The sequence below is a fragment of the Pristiophorus japonicus genome, chromosome 10 (genome assembly GCF_044704955.1).
Source record: "Pristiophorus japonicus isolate sPriJap1 chromosome 10, sPriJap1.hap1, whole genome shotgun sequence".
NCBI classification, from domain to species: Eukaryota; Metazoa; Chordata; class Chondrichthyes; family Pristiophoridae; genus Pristiophorus; species Pristiophorus japonicus.
In genome coordinates, this window is record NC_091986.1 from 43,905,556 (window position 1) to 43,921,576 (window position 16,021).

General features: G+C 43.3%; 1 protein-coding gene and 1 pseudogene across 1 annotated transcript in view; one reads left to right on the forward strand and one right to left on the reverse strand.

Moving 5' to 3' along the window:
- The window catches only part of pcca (propionyl-CoA carboxylase subunit alpha), a 572,168-nt gene that overhangs the window by 37,216 nt on the left and 518,931 nt on the right, over nt 1-16,021 (forward strand). Inside the window, exon 4 of the mRNA XM_070891406.1 lies at nt 10,878-10,946. Coding sequence (XP_070747507.1) covers nt 10,878-10,946 — 69 coding nt within the window. The remainder of the gene's footprint in view (nt 1-10,877; nt 10,947-16,021) is intronic.
- On the reverse strand, nt 4,346-4,524 carry LOC139275460 (U2 spliceosomal RNA; annotated as a pseudogene).

A 16,021-nucleotide genomic window follows, 5' to 3' on the forward strand; every position in this document is an offset into this window, starting at 1 on the left:
CCACAGATTTACAACTCTCTGAGAGAAGAAATTTCTCCCCATCTCTGTTTCAAATGGGCGGCCCCTTATTCTAAGATCATGCCCTCTAGTTCTAGTCTCCCCCATCAGTGGAAACATCCTCTCTGCATCCACCTTGTCAAGCCCCCTCATAATCTTATATGTTTCGATAAGATCACCTCTCATTCTTCTGAATTCCAAAGAATAGAGGCCCAACCGACTCAACCTTTCCTCATAAGTCAACCCTCTCATCCCTGGAATTAACCTAGTGAATCTTCTCTGAACTGCCTCCAAAGCAAGTATATCCTTTTGTAAATATGGAAACCAAAACTGCACGCAGTATTCCAGGTGTGGCCTCACGAATACCTTGTATAACTGTAGCAAGACTTCCCTGCTTTTATACTCCATCCCCTTTGCAATAAAGGCCAAGATACCATTGGCCTTCCTGATCACTTGCTGTACCTGCATACTATCCTTTTGTGTTTCATTACCCAGGTCCCGCTGCACTTCGGCACTTTGCAATCTTTCTCCATTTAAATAATAACTTGCTCTTGGATTTTTTTCTGCCAAAGTGCATGACCTCACACTTTCCGACATTATATTCCTTCTGCCAAATTTTTGCCCACTCACTTAGCCTGTCTATGTCCTTTTGCAGATTTTTTGTGTCTTCCTCACACATTGCTTTTCCTCCCATCTTTGCATCATCAGCAAACTTGGCTATGTTACTCTGAGTCCCTTCTTCCAAGTCGTTAATATAGATTGCAAATAGTTGGCGTCCCAGCACTGATCCCTGTGGCACCCAGGTGGTTGCCAACCAGAGAATGAACCATTTATCCCGACTCGCTGTTCTCTGTTAGTTAGCCAATCCTCTATCCAAGCTAATATATTACCCCCAACTCCATGACCTTTGATCTTTGCAGTAACCTTTTATGTGGCAGCTTGTCAAATGCCTTCTGGAAGTCCAAATACACCACATAGGGGGATCAAGGGGTATGGCGAGAAAGCAGGAAGGGGGTACTGAAGTTTCATGTTTAGCCATGAACTCATTGAATGGCGGTGCAGGCTAGAAGGGCTGAATGGCCTGCTCCTGCACCTATTTTCTATGTTTCTATGTTTCTACGTCCACTGGTTCCCCTTTATCCACCCTGTCCCGTTACATCTTCCAAGAACTCCAGCAAATTTGTCAAACATGACTTCCCCTTCATAAATCCATGCTGACTCTGCCTGACCGCATTTTGCTTTTCCAAATGTCCTGCTACTGCTTCGTTAATAATGGACTCCAATATTTTACCAACCACAGATGACAGGCTAACTGGTCTATAGTTTCCTGCTTTTTGTCTGCCTCCTTTTTTAAATAGAGGCATTATATTTGCAGTTTTCCAATCTACTGGGACCTCCCCAGAATCCAGGGAATTTTGGTAAATTACAACCAATGCATCCACAATCCCTGCCGCTACTTCTCTTTAGACCCTAGGATGCAAGCCATCAGGTCCAGGGGATTTATCTGCCTTTAGCCCCATTATCTTACTGAGTACCACCTCCTAGTGATTGTGATTGTGTTAAGTTCCTTCCCCCCATAGCCCCTTGACTATCCACTGTCGGAATATGGTTAGTGTCCTCTACTGTAAAGACTGATACAAAATATTTGTTCAGAGTTTCTGACATCTCCATGCTCCTCATTACTAATTCCCTGGTCTTGTCCTCTAAGGGACCAACATTTATTTTAGCCATTCTTTTCCTTTTTATATACCTATAGAAACTTTTGCTATCTGTTTTTATGTTTTGTGCTAGTTTACTTTCATAGGCTATCTTCCCTTTCTTAATCATTTTTTTAGTCGTTCTTTGCTGGCTTTTAAAAGCTTCCCAGTCTTCTGTCCTCCCAACTGTCTTGGTCACTTTGTATACCCTTGTTTTTAATTGGATACCATCCTTTATTTCTTTAGTTAGTCACGGATGGCTATCTTTTCTCTTGCACCCTTTCCTCCTCACTGGAATATATTTTTCTTGAGAGTTGTGAAATATCTCCTTAAATGTACACCACTGTTCATCAACCGTCCTACACTTTAATCTATTTTTCTAGTACACTTTACCCAACTCCGCCCTCATGCCTTCATAGTCTCCTTTATTTAAGCTTAGTACGCTGGTTAGAGATCCAACTTTCTCACTCACCATCTGAATTTGAAATTCAATCATGCTATGATCACTCATTCTGAGGGGATCCTTTACTAGGAGATTGTTTATTAATCCTTTCTTATTACACAGGACCAGATCTAAGATAGCTTGCCCCCTGGTTGGTTCCGTTACATACTGCTCAAGGAACCCATCCCATACTGCTCAAGGAACTCCTCCTCAAGGCTACCCTGACCAATTTGATTTGTCTAATCACTATGGAGGTTAAAATCACCCATGATTATTGCTATTCCCTTTTTACAAGCCCCCACAATTTCCTGGTTTATGCTCCGACCAACAGAGTTACTACTGTTAGGGGGCCTATAGACTACACCCACCAGTGACTTTTTCCCCTTATTGTTCCTTATCTCCACCCAAACTGTTTCAAAACCCTTATCATTTGAGCCAGTATCATTTCTTACTATTGCAGTGATTCCATCCTTTATCAATAGTGCTACCCCACCTCCTTTTCCTTTCTGTCTGTCCTTCCGTATTGTCAAGTACCCCTGAATATTTAATTCCCAATCCTGGTCACCTTGCAACCACGTCTCTGTAATGGCTATCAGATCATACCCACTTGTCTCAATTTGTGCCGTCAACTCATCTATTTTGTTCCAAATGCTACGTGCATTTAGACAAAGTGCCTTTAAGTTTATTTTTTTATCCTTTTTTCCTGCTTGTTTTCTCTGTCCTTCAAACTCACTTTCTTTATTTTTCCTTTCTAATTCCAGCTTTACTCCCCTCCCTACTGAATCTAGTTTCTGGTTCCCATCCCCCTGCCAAGCTAGTTTAAACACTTCCCAACAGCACTAACAACACCCCCCCCCCCCGCCCCCCCCGCGAGGATATTGGTCCTGGCTCTGTTGAGGTGCAACTTGTCCGGCTTGTACAGATCCCACCTCCCCCAAAAGCGGTCCCAATGCCTCAGGAAACTAAAGCCCTCCCGCCTGCACTATCTCTCCAGCCACGTATTCATCTGCTCTATCCTCCTATTTCTGTACTCACTTGCTCGTGGCATGGGAAAAGGAGAGACAGAGAGTGAGAAATGGGTCAGTTGATCTCTCTTTGATTCTATTGGGTTTCACTTTATTTGGGCATGGAGTGGACCCACAATATTTTGTACGCCAACCTCATACTTCTTTGCCACCGCTGGACCCCAGGCACACCTCATCTCCTTACATGCCATCTCCCAGGCCCAGCCTTCCTGCTTGCACCCTTCTGGTATTCCAGCTTACTACCTTCGAGCTCTGCCCTTCTTGCTCACACTCAAGATAAGGGGTTGGCCATTTAAGACTGAGATGAGGAGAAATTTCTTCACAGAGGCTTGTCACTATTTGCAATTCTCTACCCCAGAAGGCTGTGGATGCTCAGTCGTTGAGCATATTCAAGGCTGAGATAGATAGATTTTTGGACTCGAAGGGAATCAAAGGATATGGGTATAGGGCAGGAAAGGGAAGTTGAGATAGAAGATCAGCCATGATCTTATATTCTACTCCTGTTCTTATTTCTGATGTTCCTGTTCTCTTCTGGGCTAGAAGAGATTTGGAAGGTTTTTGGGTTAGGGTTGGGATGTTATGGCTTGGGGGTTGAACATTCATGCAAACCTGGAATGATGATGTATGTTGGCACTCTTCTCTCCTGCCCCCACTCTTTGCTTCCAGGGAAAGAAAACATAATTCATGATTAACACTGAGTTGGAGACCGGATCTAGCTCAAGGATTTTGTGAGGTTGATGGGGAAAGGAGAGACAGAGAGCGAGAAATGTATGTGAAGAATACAAAATAGGAATCATAAAGACCTAGAGAGAGGAGTGAAAGAAGGCACATGAGGCAGAAAGAGGGAAGGAAAGGCAAAGAGTGAGAACAACAGCTAGACATAAATAGATACAGATACAATTAGAGAAAATATGTGAAGGATATATCTATAATGGCATGAGTATTGACAGTGTATCAGCCAATGAATTGCAGTATGTCAATCAATGAGGTGGCATCGAGGTGCAACTTATGACAGGACGTACAGCAGTCTATTTTACAGCAAACAGAGTCTATTTACTCAGAGTCTTCATAAACTACAGCAAACCGAACTTTAAAAAAAAAATCTAATTTCTTTCCAGATCAACTCTAACGCCAAAGATCACTTTGCGCCAATGTGTTTGATCTTAGGCCAAAAGGCCGAGAGGCGAAGTTGCACCGTTCCTGGAAATATTGCAATACCAGGTCGGTGCATGGAGTGGACGGGGCATGCCCCTGATCCAGCTCCCTGTCCAAAAATCAATTCAATATCATGTCCCCATAGGGGATATTAAACTGATAAGAACAGATACTACACTTGATCTTAGCCAAAAGGCCGAGAAGCGACAGCAAACCGAACTTATGACAAACTACAGCAGAGGCTGCCGATTAAAGCAGAATTATATGATGCTGCCCGGGGCGGGGTCACTCTGGCTGCCTGCCTCTCTTCCTCGGGCGGCCCTGTAGAGGGAGCACGCGGTGATCACCGGCATATAATGTCCTTCCGCGACCAATGGGCATTGCAAGGACTGGAATGTTTTATTGATACCAGGAAAAAATTACAATTTAGGTCAGAGTTTCCCTTTGCTTTGTTCAAAGTTAATAACGAACTAGAAAATAAAAGCTGAATTACCTAATAACATACACAACCTACAAGCCATGATGCAGCTGCAGTACGCACGTCAATAAAGAGCAACCATGGACAATTTGAAAGACAACACCAGGGTTCAAGTTCTTGCCTTAAGTAAAGTCTGGAGAACAGTCATAGATATATACAAAATAGGTGCAGGAGTAGGCCATTCGGCCCTTCGAGCCTGCACCACCATTCAATATGATCATGGCTGATCATGCAACTTTATTACCCCACTCCTGCTTTCTCTCCATATCACTTGATCCCTTTAGCCGTAAGGGCCAATCTAACTCCGTTTTGAATATATCTAACGAACTGGCCTGAACAACTTTCTGTGGTAGAGAATTCCACAGGTTCACAATTCTCTGAGTGAAGAAGTTTCTCCTCATCTCGGTCCTAAATGGCTTGCCCCTTATTCTTAGACTGTGACCCCTGGTTCTGGATTTCCCCAACATTGGGAACATTCTTCCTGCATCTAACCTGTCCAATCCCGTCAGAATTTTATATGTTTCTATGAGATCCTCTCTCATTCTTCTAAATTCCAGTGAATATAAGCCTAGTCGATTTAATCTTTCTTCATATGTCAGTCCTACCATCCCGGGAATCAGTCTGGTAAACCTTCGCTGCACTCTCTCAATAGCAAGAATGTCCTTCCTCAGATTAGGAGACCAAAACTGTACACAATATTCAAGATGTGGCCTCACCAAGGCCCTGTACAACTGCAGTAAGACCTCCCTGCTCCTATACTCAAATCCTCTCGCTATGAAGGCCAACATGGTATTTGCCTCCTTCACCGCATGCTGTAGCTACATGCCAACCTTCAATGACTGATGTACCATGACACCCAGGTCTCGTTGCACCTCCCTTTTTCCTAATCTGTCACCATTGAGATAATATTCTGCCTTCCTGTTTTTGCCACCAAATGGATAACCTCACATTTATCCACATTATGCTGCATCTGCCACGCATTTGCCCATTCACCTAACCTTTCCAAGTCACTCTGCAGCCTCTTAGCATCCTCCTCACAGCTCACACTGCCACCCAGCTTAGTGTCACCTGCAAACTTGGAGATATTACATTCAATTCCTTTGTCTAAATCATTAATGTATGTTGTAAATAGCTGGGGTCCCAGCACTGAACCTTGAGGTACCCCACTAATCACTGCCTGGCATTCTGAAAAGGATCCGTTTATTCCTACTCTTTGCTTCCTGTCTGCCAACCAGTTCTCTATCCACGTCAATACATTACCCCCAATACCATCTGCTTTAATTTTGCACACTAATCTCTTGTGTGGGACCTTGTCAAAAGCTTTTTGAAAGTCCAAATACATCACATCCACTAGTTCTCCCTTGTCCACTCTACTAGTTACATCTTCAAAATTCTAGAAGATTTGTCAAGCATGATTTCCCTTTCATAAATCCATGCTGACTTGGACCGATCCTGTCACTGCTTTCCAAATGCGCTGCTATTAAGTCTTTAATAATTGATTCCAACATTTTCCCTACTGCAGATGTCAGGCTAACCAGTCTATCATTCCTTGTTTTCTCTGTCCTTTTTTTAAAAGTAGGGTTACATTAGCTACTCTTCAATCCATAGGAACTGATCCAGAGTCTATGGAATGTTGTAAAATGATCACCAATGCATCCACTATTTCTCGGGCCACTTCCTCAAGTACTCTGGGATGCAGACTATCAGGTCCTGGGGATTTATCGGCCTTCAGTCCTGTCAATTTCCCTAACACAATTTCCTGACTAATAAGGATTTCCTTCAGTTCCTCCTTCTCGCTAGACCCTCGGTCCCCTAGTATTTCCAGAAGGTTATTTGTGACTTCCTTAATGAAAATAGAACCAAAGTATTTGTTCAATTGGTCTGCCATTTCTTTGTTCCCCATTATAAATTCACCTGATTCTGACTGCAAGGGACCTACATTTGTCTTCACTAATCTTTTTCTCTTCACATATCTATAGAAGCTTTTGCAGTCAGTTTTTATGTTCCCTGCAAGCTTACTCTCATACTCTATTTTCCCCCTCCTAATTAAACCCTGAATTTTAAATTTCTCCCAGTCCTCAGGTTTGCTGCTTTTTCTGGCCAATTTATATGCCTCTTCCTTGGATTTAACATTATCCCTAATTTCCTTTGTTAGCCACGGTTGAGCCACCTTCCCGTTTTATTTTTACTCCAGACATGGATGTACAATTGTTGAAGTTCATCCATGTGATCTTTACATGTCTGCCAATGCCTATCCACCATCAACCCTTTAAGTATCATTCGCCAGTCTATCCTAGCCAATTCACGTCTCATACCATCAAAGTTACCTTTCCTTAAGTTCAGGACTCTAGTCTCTGATTTAACTGTGTCACTCTCCATCTTAATGAAGAATTCTACCATATTATGGTCACTCTTCCCCAAGGGGTCTCGCACAACAAGATTGCTAATTAATCCTCTTTCACTACACAACACCCAGTCTAGGATGGCCAGCTCTCTAGTTGGTTGCTCGATATATTGGTCTGGAAAGGATGGGGGTGTGCATATGCCTTGGTCCCCGAGAACGCCACCTATGTGCAGACGCAGTGTGCCCGTCAGCACTGTCGAGTGCATAGAGGCCAATTTACTTGCACCTGTAACGAGCAAAGATGCCTGAACTTTCCCACGGGGAACTGCAGTCCGGCCAGGGATGAGTGCGACTTGGTCTTGGCACCAGCTTTACCTCTAGTTTTTCCTCTTCCAGACATTTCCATAATCTCACTTTGCATGCCTGGCAATAAACTCTCCAATTCAAGAGTGGATGACAAGGATGGAGGCAGTCACATGGAGAGAGAAAGATTTTTTTTCTCATTGAGCAATGCCATGGGGGATGACTAACATTACTGAAACTTTAATTTTGAATTTAAGCTGTATTCACTTATGTTAATAATGATTAACGTATTTAAATTGCAACAAAATCTAGTAAGTATTCATCCCTATTTTCATTGCTGAGTTTTAATTAATATAAAGGAACGAATTAATTTTTCCTTGTCATTGTAGTTAACAAAAGAAATTAAGGATAGTATTAGATCCAAAGAGGAGTTATACAAAGTTGCCAGAAAAAAATAGCAAGCCTGAGGAATTGGGAGCAGTTTAGAATTCAACAAAAAAGGAGCAAGAGATTGATTAAGAGGGGAAAAGTAAAGTATGAGAGCAAACTTGCAAGGAACATAAAAACCGACTGCAAAAGTTTCTACAAGTATGTAAAAAGAAAAAGATTAGTGAAGACAAATTGTAGGTCCTTTACAGACAGAAATGGGAGAATTTGTAATGGGGAATAAGGAAATGGCAGAACAATTAAATAAATACTTCGGTTCAGTCTTCACGGAAGAGGACACAAATAACATCCCAGAAATGCTAGGGAACCAAGGGTCTAGTGAGCAAGAGGAATTAAAGGAAATGATAATTAGTAAGAAAATAGTGCTGGAGAAATTAATGGTACTGAAGGCAGATAAATCCTCAGGGCCTGATGATCTGCATCCCAGAGTACTGAAAGAGGTAGCCATGGAAATAGTAGATGCATTGGTTGTCATCTTCCAAAATTCTATAGATTATGGAACAGTTCCTGCAGATAGGAGGGTGGCAAATGTAACCCCACTATTTAAAAAAGGAGGGAGCGAGAAAACAGGGAACTACAGACCGGTTAGCCTAACATCAGTAGTAGGGAAAATGCTGGAGTCTATTATAAAGGATGTGATAACGGCACACTTAGATAATATCAACGGGATTAAACAATGTCAACATGGATTTATGAAAGGAAAATCATGTTTGACAAACCTACTGGAGTTTTTTGAGGATGTAACTGATAGAATAGATAAGGGAGAACCAGTGGATGTAGTGCATTTGGATTTTCAGAAGGCCTTTGATAAAGTCCCACATAAGAGGTTAGTGTGCAAAATTAAAGCACATAGGATTGGGGTTAATGTATTGGCATGGATTGAAAATTGGTTAACTGACAGGAAACAAGAGTAGGAATAAACGGGTCTTTTTCGGGATGGTGGGCAGTGACTAGTGGGGTACCACAGGGATCAGTGCTTGGGCCCCAGCTATTCTAACTATATATAAATGATTTGGGTGAGGGAACCAAATGTAATATTTCCAAGTTTGCTGACGACAGAAAACTAGGTGGGATTGTGAGTTGTGAGGAGGATGCAAAGACGCTGCAAGGTGATTAGATAGGTTGAGTGAGTGGGCAAACACATGGCAGATGCAGTGTAATGTGGATAAATGTGAAGTTATTCACTTTGGTAGGAAAAACGTAAGGACAAAGTATTATTTAAATGGTAATGGCTTAGGAAGTGTCGATGAACAGAGGGACCTGGGTGTCATTGAAATCAAACATGCAGGTGCAGCAAATAGTTAGGAAGACAAATGGTATGTTGGCCTTCATTGCAAGAGGATTTGGGTATAGGAGCAAGGATGTCTTACTACAGTTATACAGGGCTTTGGTGAGACCACACCTGGAGTATTGTGTGCAGTTTTGGTCTCCTTACCTAAGAAAGGATATACTTGCCATAGAGGGAGTGCAGCGAAGGTTCACCAGACTGATTTCAGGGGTGGCAGGACTGTCGTATGAGTAGAGATTGGGTCGACTAGGCCTGTATTCACTAGAGTTTAGAAGAATGAGAGGGGATCTCATTGAAACGTATAAAATTCTGACTGGGTTGGATTGACTGGATGCGGGGAGGATGTTTCCCCAGGCTGGGAAGTCTAGAACAAGGGGGTCATAGTCTCAGGATACGGGGTAGGAAATTTAGAACTGAGATGAGGAGAAATGTTTTCACTCAGAGGGTGGTGAACCTATGGAATTCTTTACCAAAGAAGGCTGTGGAGACCAAGTCACTGAATATATTTAAGAGGGAGATAGATAGATTTCTAGAAACAAAAGGCATCAAGGGGTATGGGGAAAAAGCAGGAATATGGTGTTGAGATAGAGGATCATCCATGATCATATTGAATGGCGGTGCAGACTTAAAGGGCCGAATGGCCTACTACTGCTCCTATTTTCTATATTTCTATGTTTAAAAAAAAAAGAGATTTTTTTTACACAGCAAGTTTTTATGATCTGGAATGTACTGCCTGAAAGGGCGGTGGAAGTAGATTCAGTAGTAACTTTCAAAAGAGAATGAGATAAATACTTAAAAACGAGGAATTTGCTGGGCTGCGGGAAACGAGCAGGGGGAGTGGGACTAATTGGATTGCTCTTTCAAAGTGCCGACACAGGCACGATGGGCTGAATGGCCTCCTGTACTGTACAATGCTACGATTTTATGATTTAAATACAATTTGTTTTTTGCATGCTTTTTCCCGCCCTGCTTACTTTTCTCCCCTTCTGTCCTGCAGTCATTGGCTCATGGTGGCATAAAGGCCTACAGGGTTTGGCAGTTAGCAATATGGAGATCAATCCTGCACCCCTCACTGCTCCGACAATTGGCATTGAGGGCACAGAGGAGATTTATGAGGCTGTTGCCTGGACTGGATAATTTTAGCTATGAGGAAAGATTGGATAAGCTGGAGTTGTTTTCTTTGAAACAGAGGAAGCTGAGGGGAGACCTTATTGAGGTGTATAAAATTATGAGAGGCCTAGATAGAGTGGATAGGAAGGATCCATTTCCCTTAGCAGAGAGGTCAACAACCAGGGGGCATAGATTTAAAGTAATTCATAGGAGGTTTGGATATTCACTTGAAGTGCCATAACCTACAATGCTACGGACCAAGAGCTGGAAAGTGGGATTAGGCTGGATAGCTCTTTGTCTACTGGCGCGGACATGATAGGCCGAAATGGCCTCCTTCCATGTTGTGAATTTCTATGATTCTATGAATGGGCATCGGTGGTCTCGTACACTATGTCGGAACTTCTTTGACACTTTTCCTCTCACCTAATTATCGAATGCTATCGACAGTAGTGAATGTTGTCACCCAGTTGTTTTGGAGTTGAGAGGGGCCATCAAGTAGAAATAAAAAGGAAGTGTTCAATAGAATCAAACAGCTTTGTAATGTTCTGTTGAAATATTAACAAACAAATGATATTTGTGTTACTTCTATAGATCATTAAGACTTGCAAGAAGATGGGCATAAAAACGGTTGCAATTCACAGTGATGTGGACTCCAGTGCTGTAAGTAACTAATTATTGCTCTGCAACTTAATCCTCTCTTTACTTTGCATGTTAGATTTATAAATGGGTTGTGTGATTTACTTTTTTAATAATTAATTTTGCCTTTTAATTAGAAGAAGCAATTCCAAAAAAACATCTTGTTTGGTTTGGTTCAAAAACTTGTTTGTAACTAGACACTGCTTAACAGAAAGGTAGAAACTGTTTGTATCTTGTGACTTTGTTGCATACTAGAATGACTGTGGAACATGAGGGAAAGAAAGATTTGTATTTATAAAGTACCTTTCAAGATTTTATGACCTCCCAAAGTGCTTTACAGCCAGACATGAGACTCCCAAAGCAAGCGCTCTACTCGGAACTCCTTCACGGCAAATGAGCCAAAGGTGGGCAGAGGAAACGTTACAAGGACACCCTCAAAGCCTCCCTGATAAAGTCCAACATCCCCACTGACACCTATGAGTCTCTGGCCAAAGACCACCCTAAGTGGAGGAAGTGCATCCGGGAGGGGGCTGAGCACCTCGAGTCTCGTCGCCGAGAGTATGCAGAAATCAAGCGCAGGCAGCGGAAAGAACGTGCGGCAAACCTGTCCCACCCACCCTTTCCCTCAACAACTATCTGTCCCACCTGTGACAGAGACAGTGGTTCTCGTATTGGACTGTTCAGCCATCGAAGGACTAATTTTTAGAGTGGAAGCAAGTCTTCCTCGATTCCGAGGGACTACCTATTAAGTACTTTTGAAGTGTAGTCGCTGTTGTAATGTAGGAAACATGGCAGCCAATTTGCATACAGCAAGCTCCCACAAACAGCAATGCGGTAATGACCCAGATAATCTGTTTTTAGGTGTTGGTTGAGGGAAAACTATTGGCCAGGACACTGGGGAGAACTCCCCTGCTCTTCTTCAGAAGGTGCTGTGGGATCTTTTGCTGCCACCTGAGAGAGCAGACTGGGCCTCGGTTTAACGTCTTATCCGTAAGACGACACCTCCAACAGTGCAGCACTCCCTCAGTACAGCTCTGGCGTGACAGGTTATATTTTGTGCTCAAGAGGACATAGACAGGCTGTTGGAATGGGCGGACGCGTGGCAGATGAAATTTAACGCAGAAAAGTGCAAAGTGATACATTTTGGTAGGAAGAATGAGGAGAGGCAATAAAAACTAAAGGGTACAATTCTAAAGGGGGTGCAGGAACAGAGACATCTGGGGGCATATGTGCACAAATCATTGAAGGTGGCAGGGCAGGTTGAGAAAGTGATTAAAAAGCATATGGGATCCTGTGTTTTATAAATAGAGCATAGAGTACAAAAGCAAGGAAGTCACGATGAACCTTTATAAAACACTGGTTCGGCCTCAACTGGAGTATTGTGTCCAATTCTGGGCACCACACTTTAGGAAGAATGTGAAGACCTTAGACAGGGTGCAGAAAAGATTTACAAAATAGTTCCTGGGCTGATGCACTTCAGTTATATGGATAGACTGGAAAAGCTGGGGTTGTTCTCCTTAAAGCAGAGAAGATTGAGAGTAGATTCAAAATCATGAGGGGTCACGACGGAGTAGATAGAGAGAAACTGTTCCCATTGGCAGCAGGGTCGAGAACCAGAGGACACAGTTTTAAGGCAGAAGAACCAAAGACGACATGAGGGAAAACTTTTTTACACAGCGAGTGGTTAGGATCTGGAATGCACTGCCTGAAAGTGGTGGAGGCAGACTCGATCGTGTTTTTCAAAAAGAAATTGGATCAATAACTGAAGGAAAAAAAATTGCACGGCTAGGGGAAAGGGCGGGGGAGTGGGATTAACTAAGGTGCTCTAGCAGAGAGCCAGCATGGGTTTGACGGGCCAAATGGCTTTCTTCTGAGCTGTAACCATTCTATGATTCTATGTCTCTGGCGTGGGACTGGAACCCACAACCCTCTGATCCAGAGGGGTGGGGGTGGGAGGAGGGTCAAAGAGAGGGGTTTTAAAAGGCTTTCGAATGCAGGGAGGGAGATAGCAACATGAAGGTATATAGGGAAGGGATTCCAAAGGGCATGGCATTGAGGAATAAGCTAATGTATGAGGAGTGGAGGATGTCAGGTTGAAGTTGATGACTCAGTGGAGCTTGGCAAGGGCAGGTGAGGATACAGGCCTTGAGATTGTGAATTAGTTTTAGATTGTGGAGGATGGAGGCAGGGAGGTTAGCACAGAGCGCATTTGGGAAGTTGAGGCTCAAGTTAATCAAGTTACAGATACTTTTTTTGGCAAAATTGGGGGAGAGGCAGATGATGTTTTGGAAGGGTAAGGGAATGAGAGGGAATTAATTCACTGGCTACCATGGTAGATTAAACCTGCTAAACGCTGCAATAGTTGTTAAGGTGTTAATGAAGTTGCTTATCAAAGGAAAACTCAGTAATCATCATCATCATCATAGGCAGTCCCTCAAAATTGAGGAAGACTTGCTTCCACTCTAAAAGTGAGTTCTCAGGGGCACACAGTGGTTGAAGGAAAGGGTGGGTGGGGAGCCTGGTTTGCCGCACGCTCCTTCTGTTGCCTGCGCTTGATTTCTGCATGTCTCGGCGACAAGATTCGAGGTGCTCAGCGCCCTTCCGGATGCACTTCCTCCACTTAGGGCGGTCTTGGGTCAGAGATTCCCAGGTGCCGGTGGGGATGTTGCACTTTAACAAGGAGGCTTTGAGTGTGTCCTTGCAACGTTTCCTCTGCCCACCTGGGGCACAGTATTCATATCACCAACATGACACCGTTATTCTCTTAGACTTGAGCACAAAAATCTAGGCTGACACTCTAGTTCTGAGGGAGTGCTGCACTGTCGCAGGTGCCATCTAAGATGTTAAAACGAGGCCCCCACCTGCTCTCTCAGGTGGACGTGAATGTTCCCATGGCATTGTTTTGAAGGGGAGTTATCCCCTGTGTCCTGGCCAATATTTATCCTTTAACCAACATTACTAAAACAGATTATCTGGTCATTATCACATTGCTGTTTGTGGGAGTTTGCCGTGTTCAAATTTGGCTGCCGTGATTCCTACATTACAACTGTGACTACACTTCAAAAAAAGTACTTAATTGGCTGGAAAGCGTTTTGGGATGTCTTGAGGTCATGAAAGGGGCTATATAAGTGCAAGTGTTTCTTTATTCATATTGTGAAGTCAATGCTTTGTGCATAATGGCACGGTCAGTTTATGCATGCACAGACTGGTGTAGCCTCCACAGTGCAGTGGGTTTACAGGAAGACTGGCTGCACGTTACGAAGGTAAGTGTGGGGGAGCCATCTCGTTCTCCCAAGATTTGAACTACGATACAAAAGCCACTTCCTGAAAGGTTTAAACTTAATGCATTCATGAGTGGACAGTGACTCGAATGACCTTTATTTATAGACTTAATTGCTGTACTTGGGAGTGGGGTACTCCATGTTCTTTTTATATGATAATGTCATCAGCGACCAGTTCATTATGTTCTTCAAGACATTGTGATGTCTATGCATCTTGAATTTAAGTAACTGGGCACAAGTTGATTTATAGTCAGAATATGTTATGCTTTTTTTTGTTACCTTCCAGTAAAGAATGTTTCACTGTTTTTAAAATTATATAAACCATTAACCAGTTGTCACCAGCAGGTATGATGAATGCACTACTTATTGTGTGTGCCTTAATTTTGTATGGAGACCAAATGCTGTAATCTAAACTCCACATGTAACAAATTCACACAAACTGACCAGTGGCGTTGCGCTGTTAGCTGTATCTGTTACAACTAGTGCAGCCCTACATTGAAACTTCTGCTTTCTGGCTGTGTACGTATGGATGTTCACTTGTGTATATATTGAAGCAAGTTTGCAAGCGGTTACAATGAGGCGGGTAGAAGAGAAGGGTGTCAGTTGGCTTAGAACTAAATGGTGTCTGCTGTAAAAATTTTAGCCCAATTAATATAATAAACTGGTTTCCAATGATTTAGTACTTGTGATCATTGGCCACTATCTTCACATTTTATCTTTTTGTTTTGCCTATTTTAAATAAACCAATAGGGGGATGCAATGCCATTCATCATCATCATAGGCAGTCCCTCGGAATCGAGGAAGACTTGCTTCCACTCCTGAAGTGAGTTCTTTAGTGGCTGAACAGTCCAATACAAGAGCCACAGACTCTGTCACAGGTGGGACAGATAGTCGTTGAGAGAAGGGGTGGGTGGGACTGGTTTGCCGCACGCTCTTTCCGCTGCCTGCGCTTGATTTCTGCATGCTCTCGGCGTTGAGACTCGAGGTGCTCAGCGCCCTCCTGGATGCACTTTCTCCACTTAGGGCGGCCTTTGGCCAGTGCCATTAACAGAAAGGCAACTGCACAAGTGCCCCCTCAAACTGAGGGGGAACCACTAACATAATTAAAGATGAAATCTAATTAAACTAAAATCAACTCCCAACTTAAACCACAACATTGCTGTCAGTGTCGACAAGACACGCCATGGCCTGCGGTGGTGCCCATTGGCCACGGAATGTTCCAAGTGAACCAATGTGCACCATGCGTTCCCTCTCTGAAGGAAAAGCAGGGCAGGGCAGCCAGAGTGACCCCCTTCCCCTGTGGGCTGCGCTCACCCTGGACCTGTGAATGGCCGTCTTCGTCGGTCCCAGGAGCAGACCCATGAGAAGATCTTTCAACTTGCTACAGTTGTACAGGGCCTTGGTGAGGCCACACCTGGAGTATTGTGTACAATTTTGGTCTCCTAACTTGAGGAAGGACATTCTTGCTATTGAGGGAGTGCAGCGAAGATTCACCAGACTGATTCCCGGGATGGTGGGACTGACCTATCAAGAAAGACTGGATCAACTGGGCTTGTATTCACTGGAGTTCAGAAGAATGAGAGGGGACTTCATAGAAACGTTTAAAATTCTGACGGGTTTAGACAGGTTAGATGCAGGAAGAATGTTCCCAGTGTTGGGAAAGTCCAGAACCAGGGGTCACAGTCTAAGGATAAGGGGTAAGCCATTTAGGACCGAGATGAGGAGAGACTTCTTCACCCAGAGAGTGGTGAACCTGTGGAATTCTCTACCACAGAAAGTTGTTGGAGCCAATTTACTAAATATATTCAAAAGGGAGTT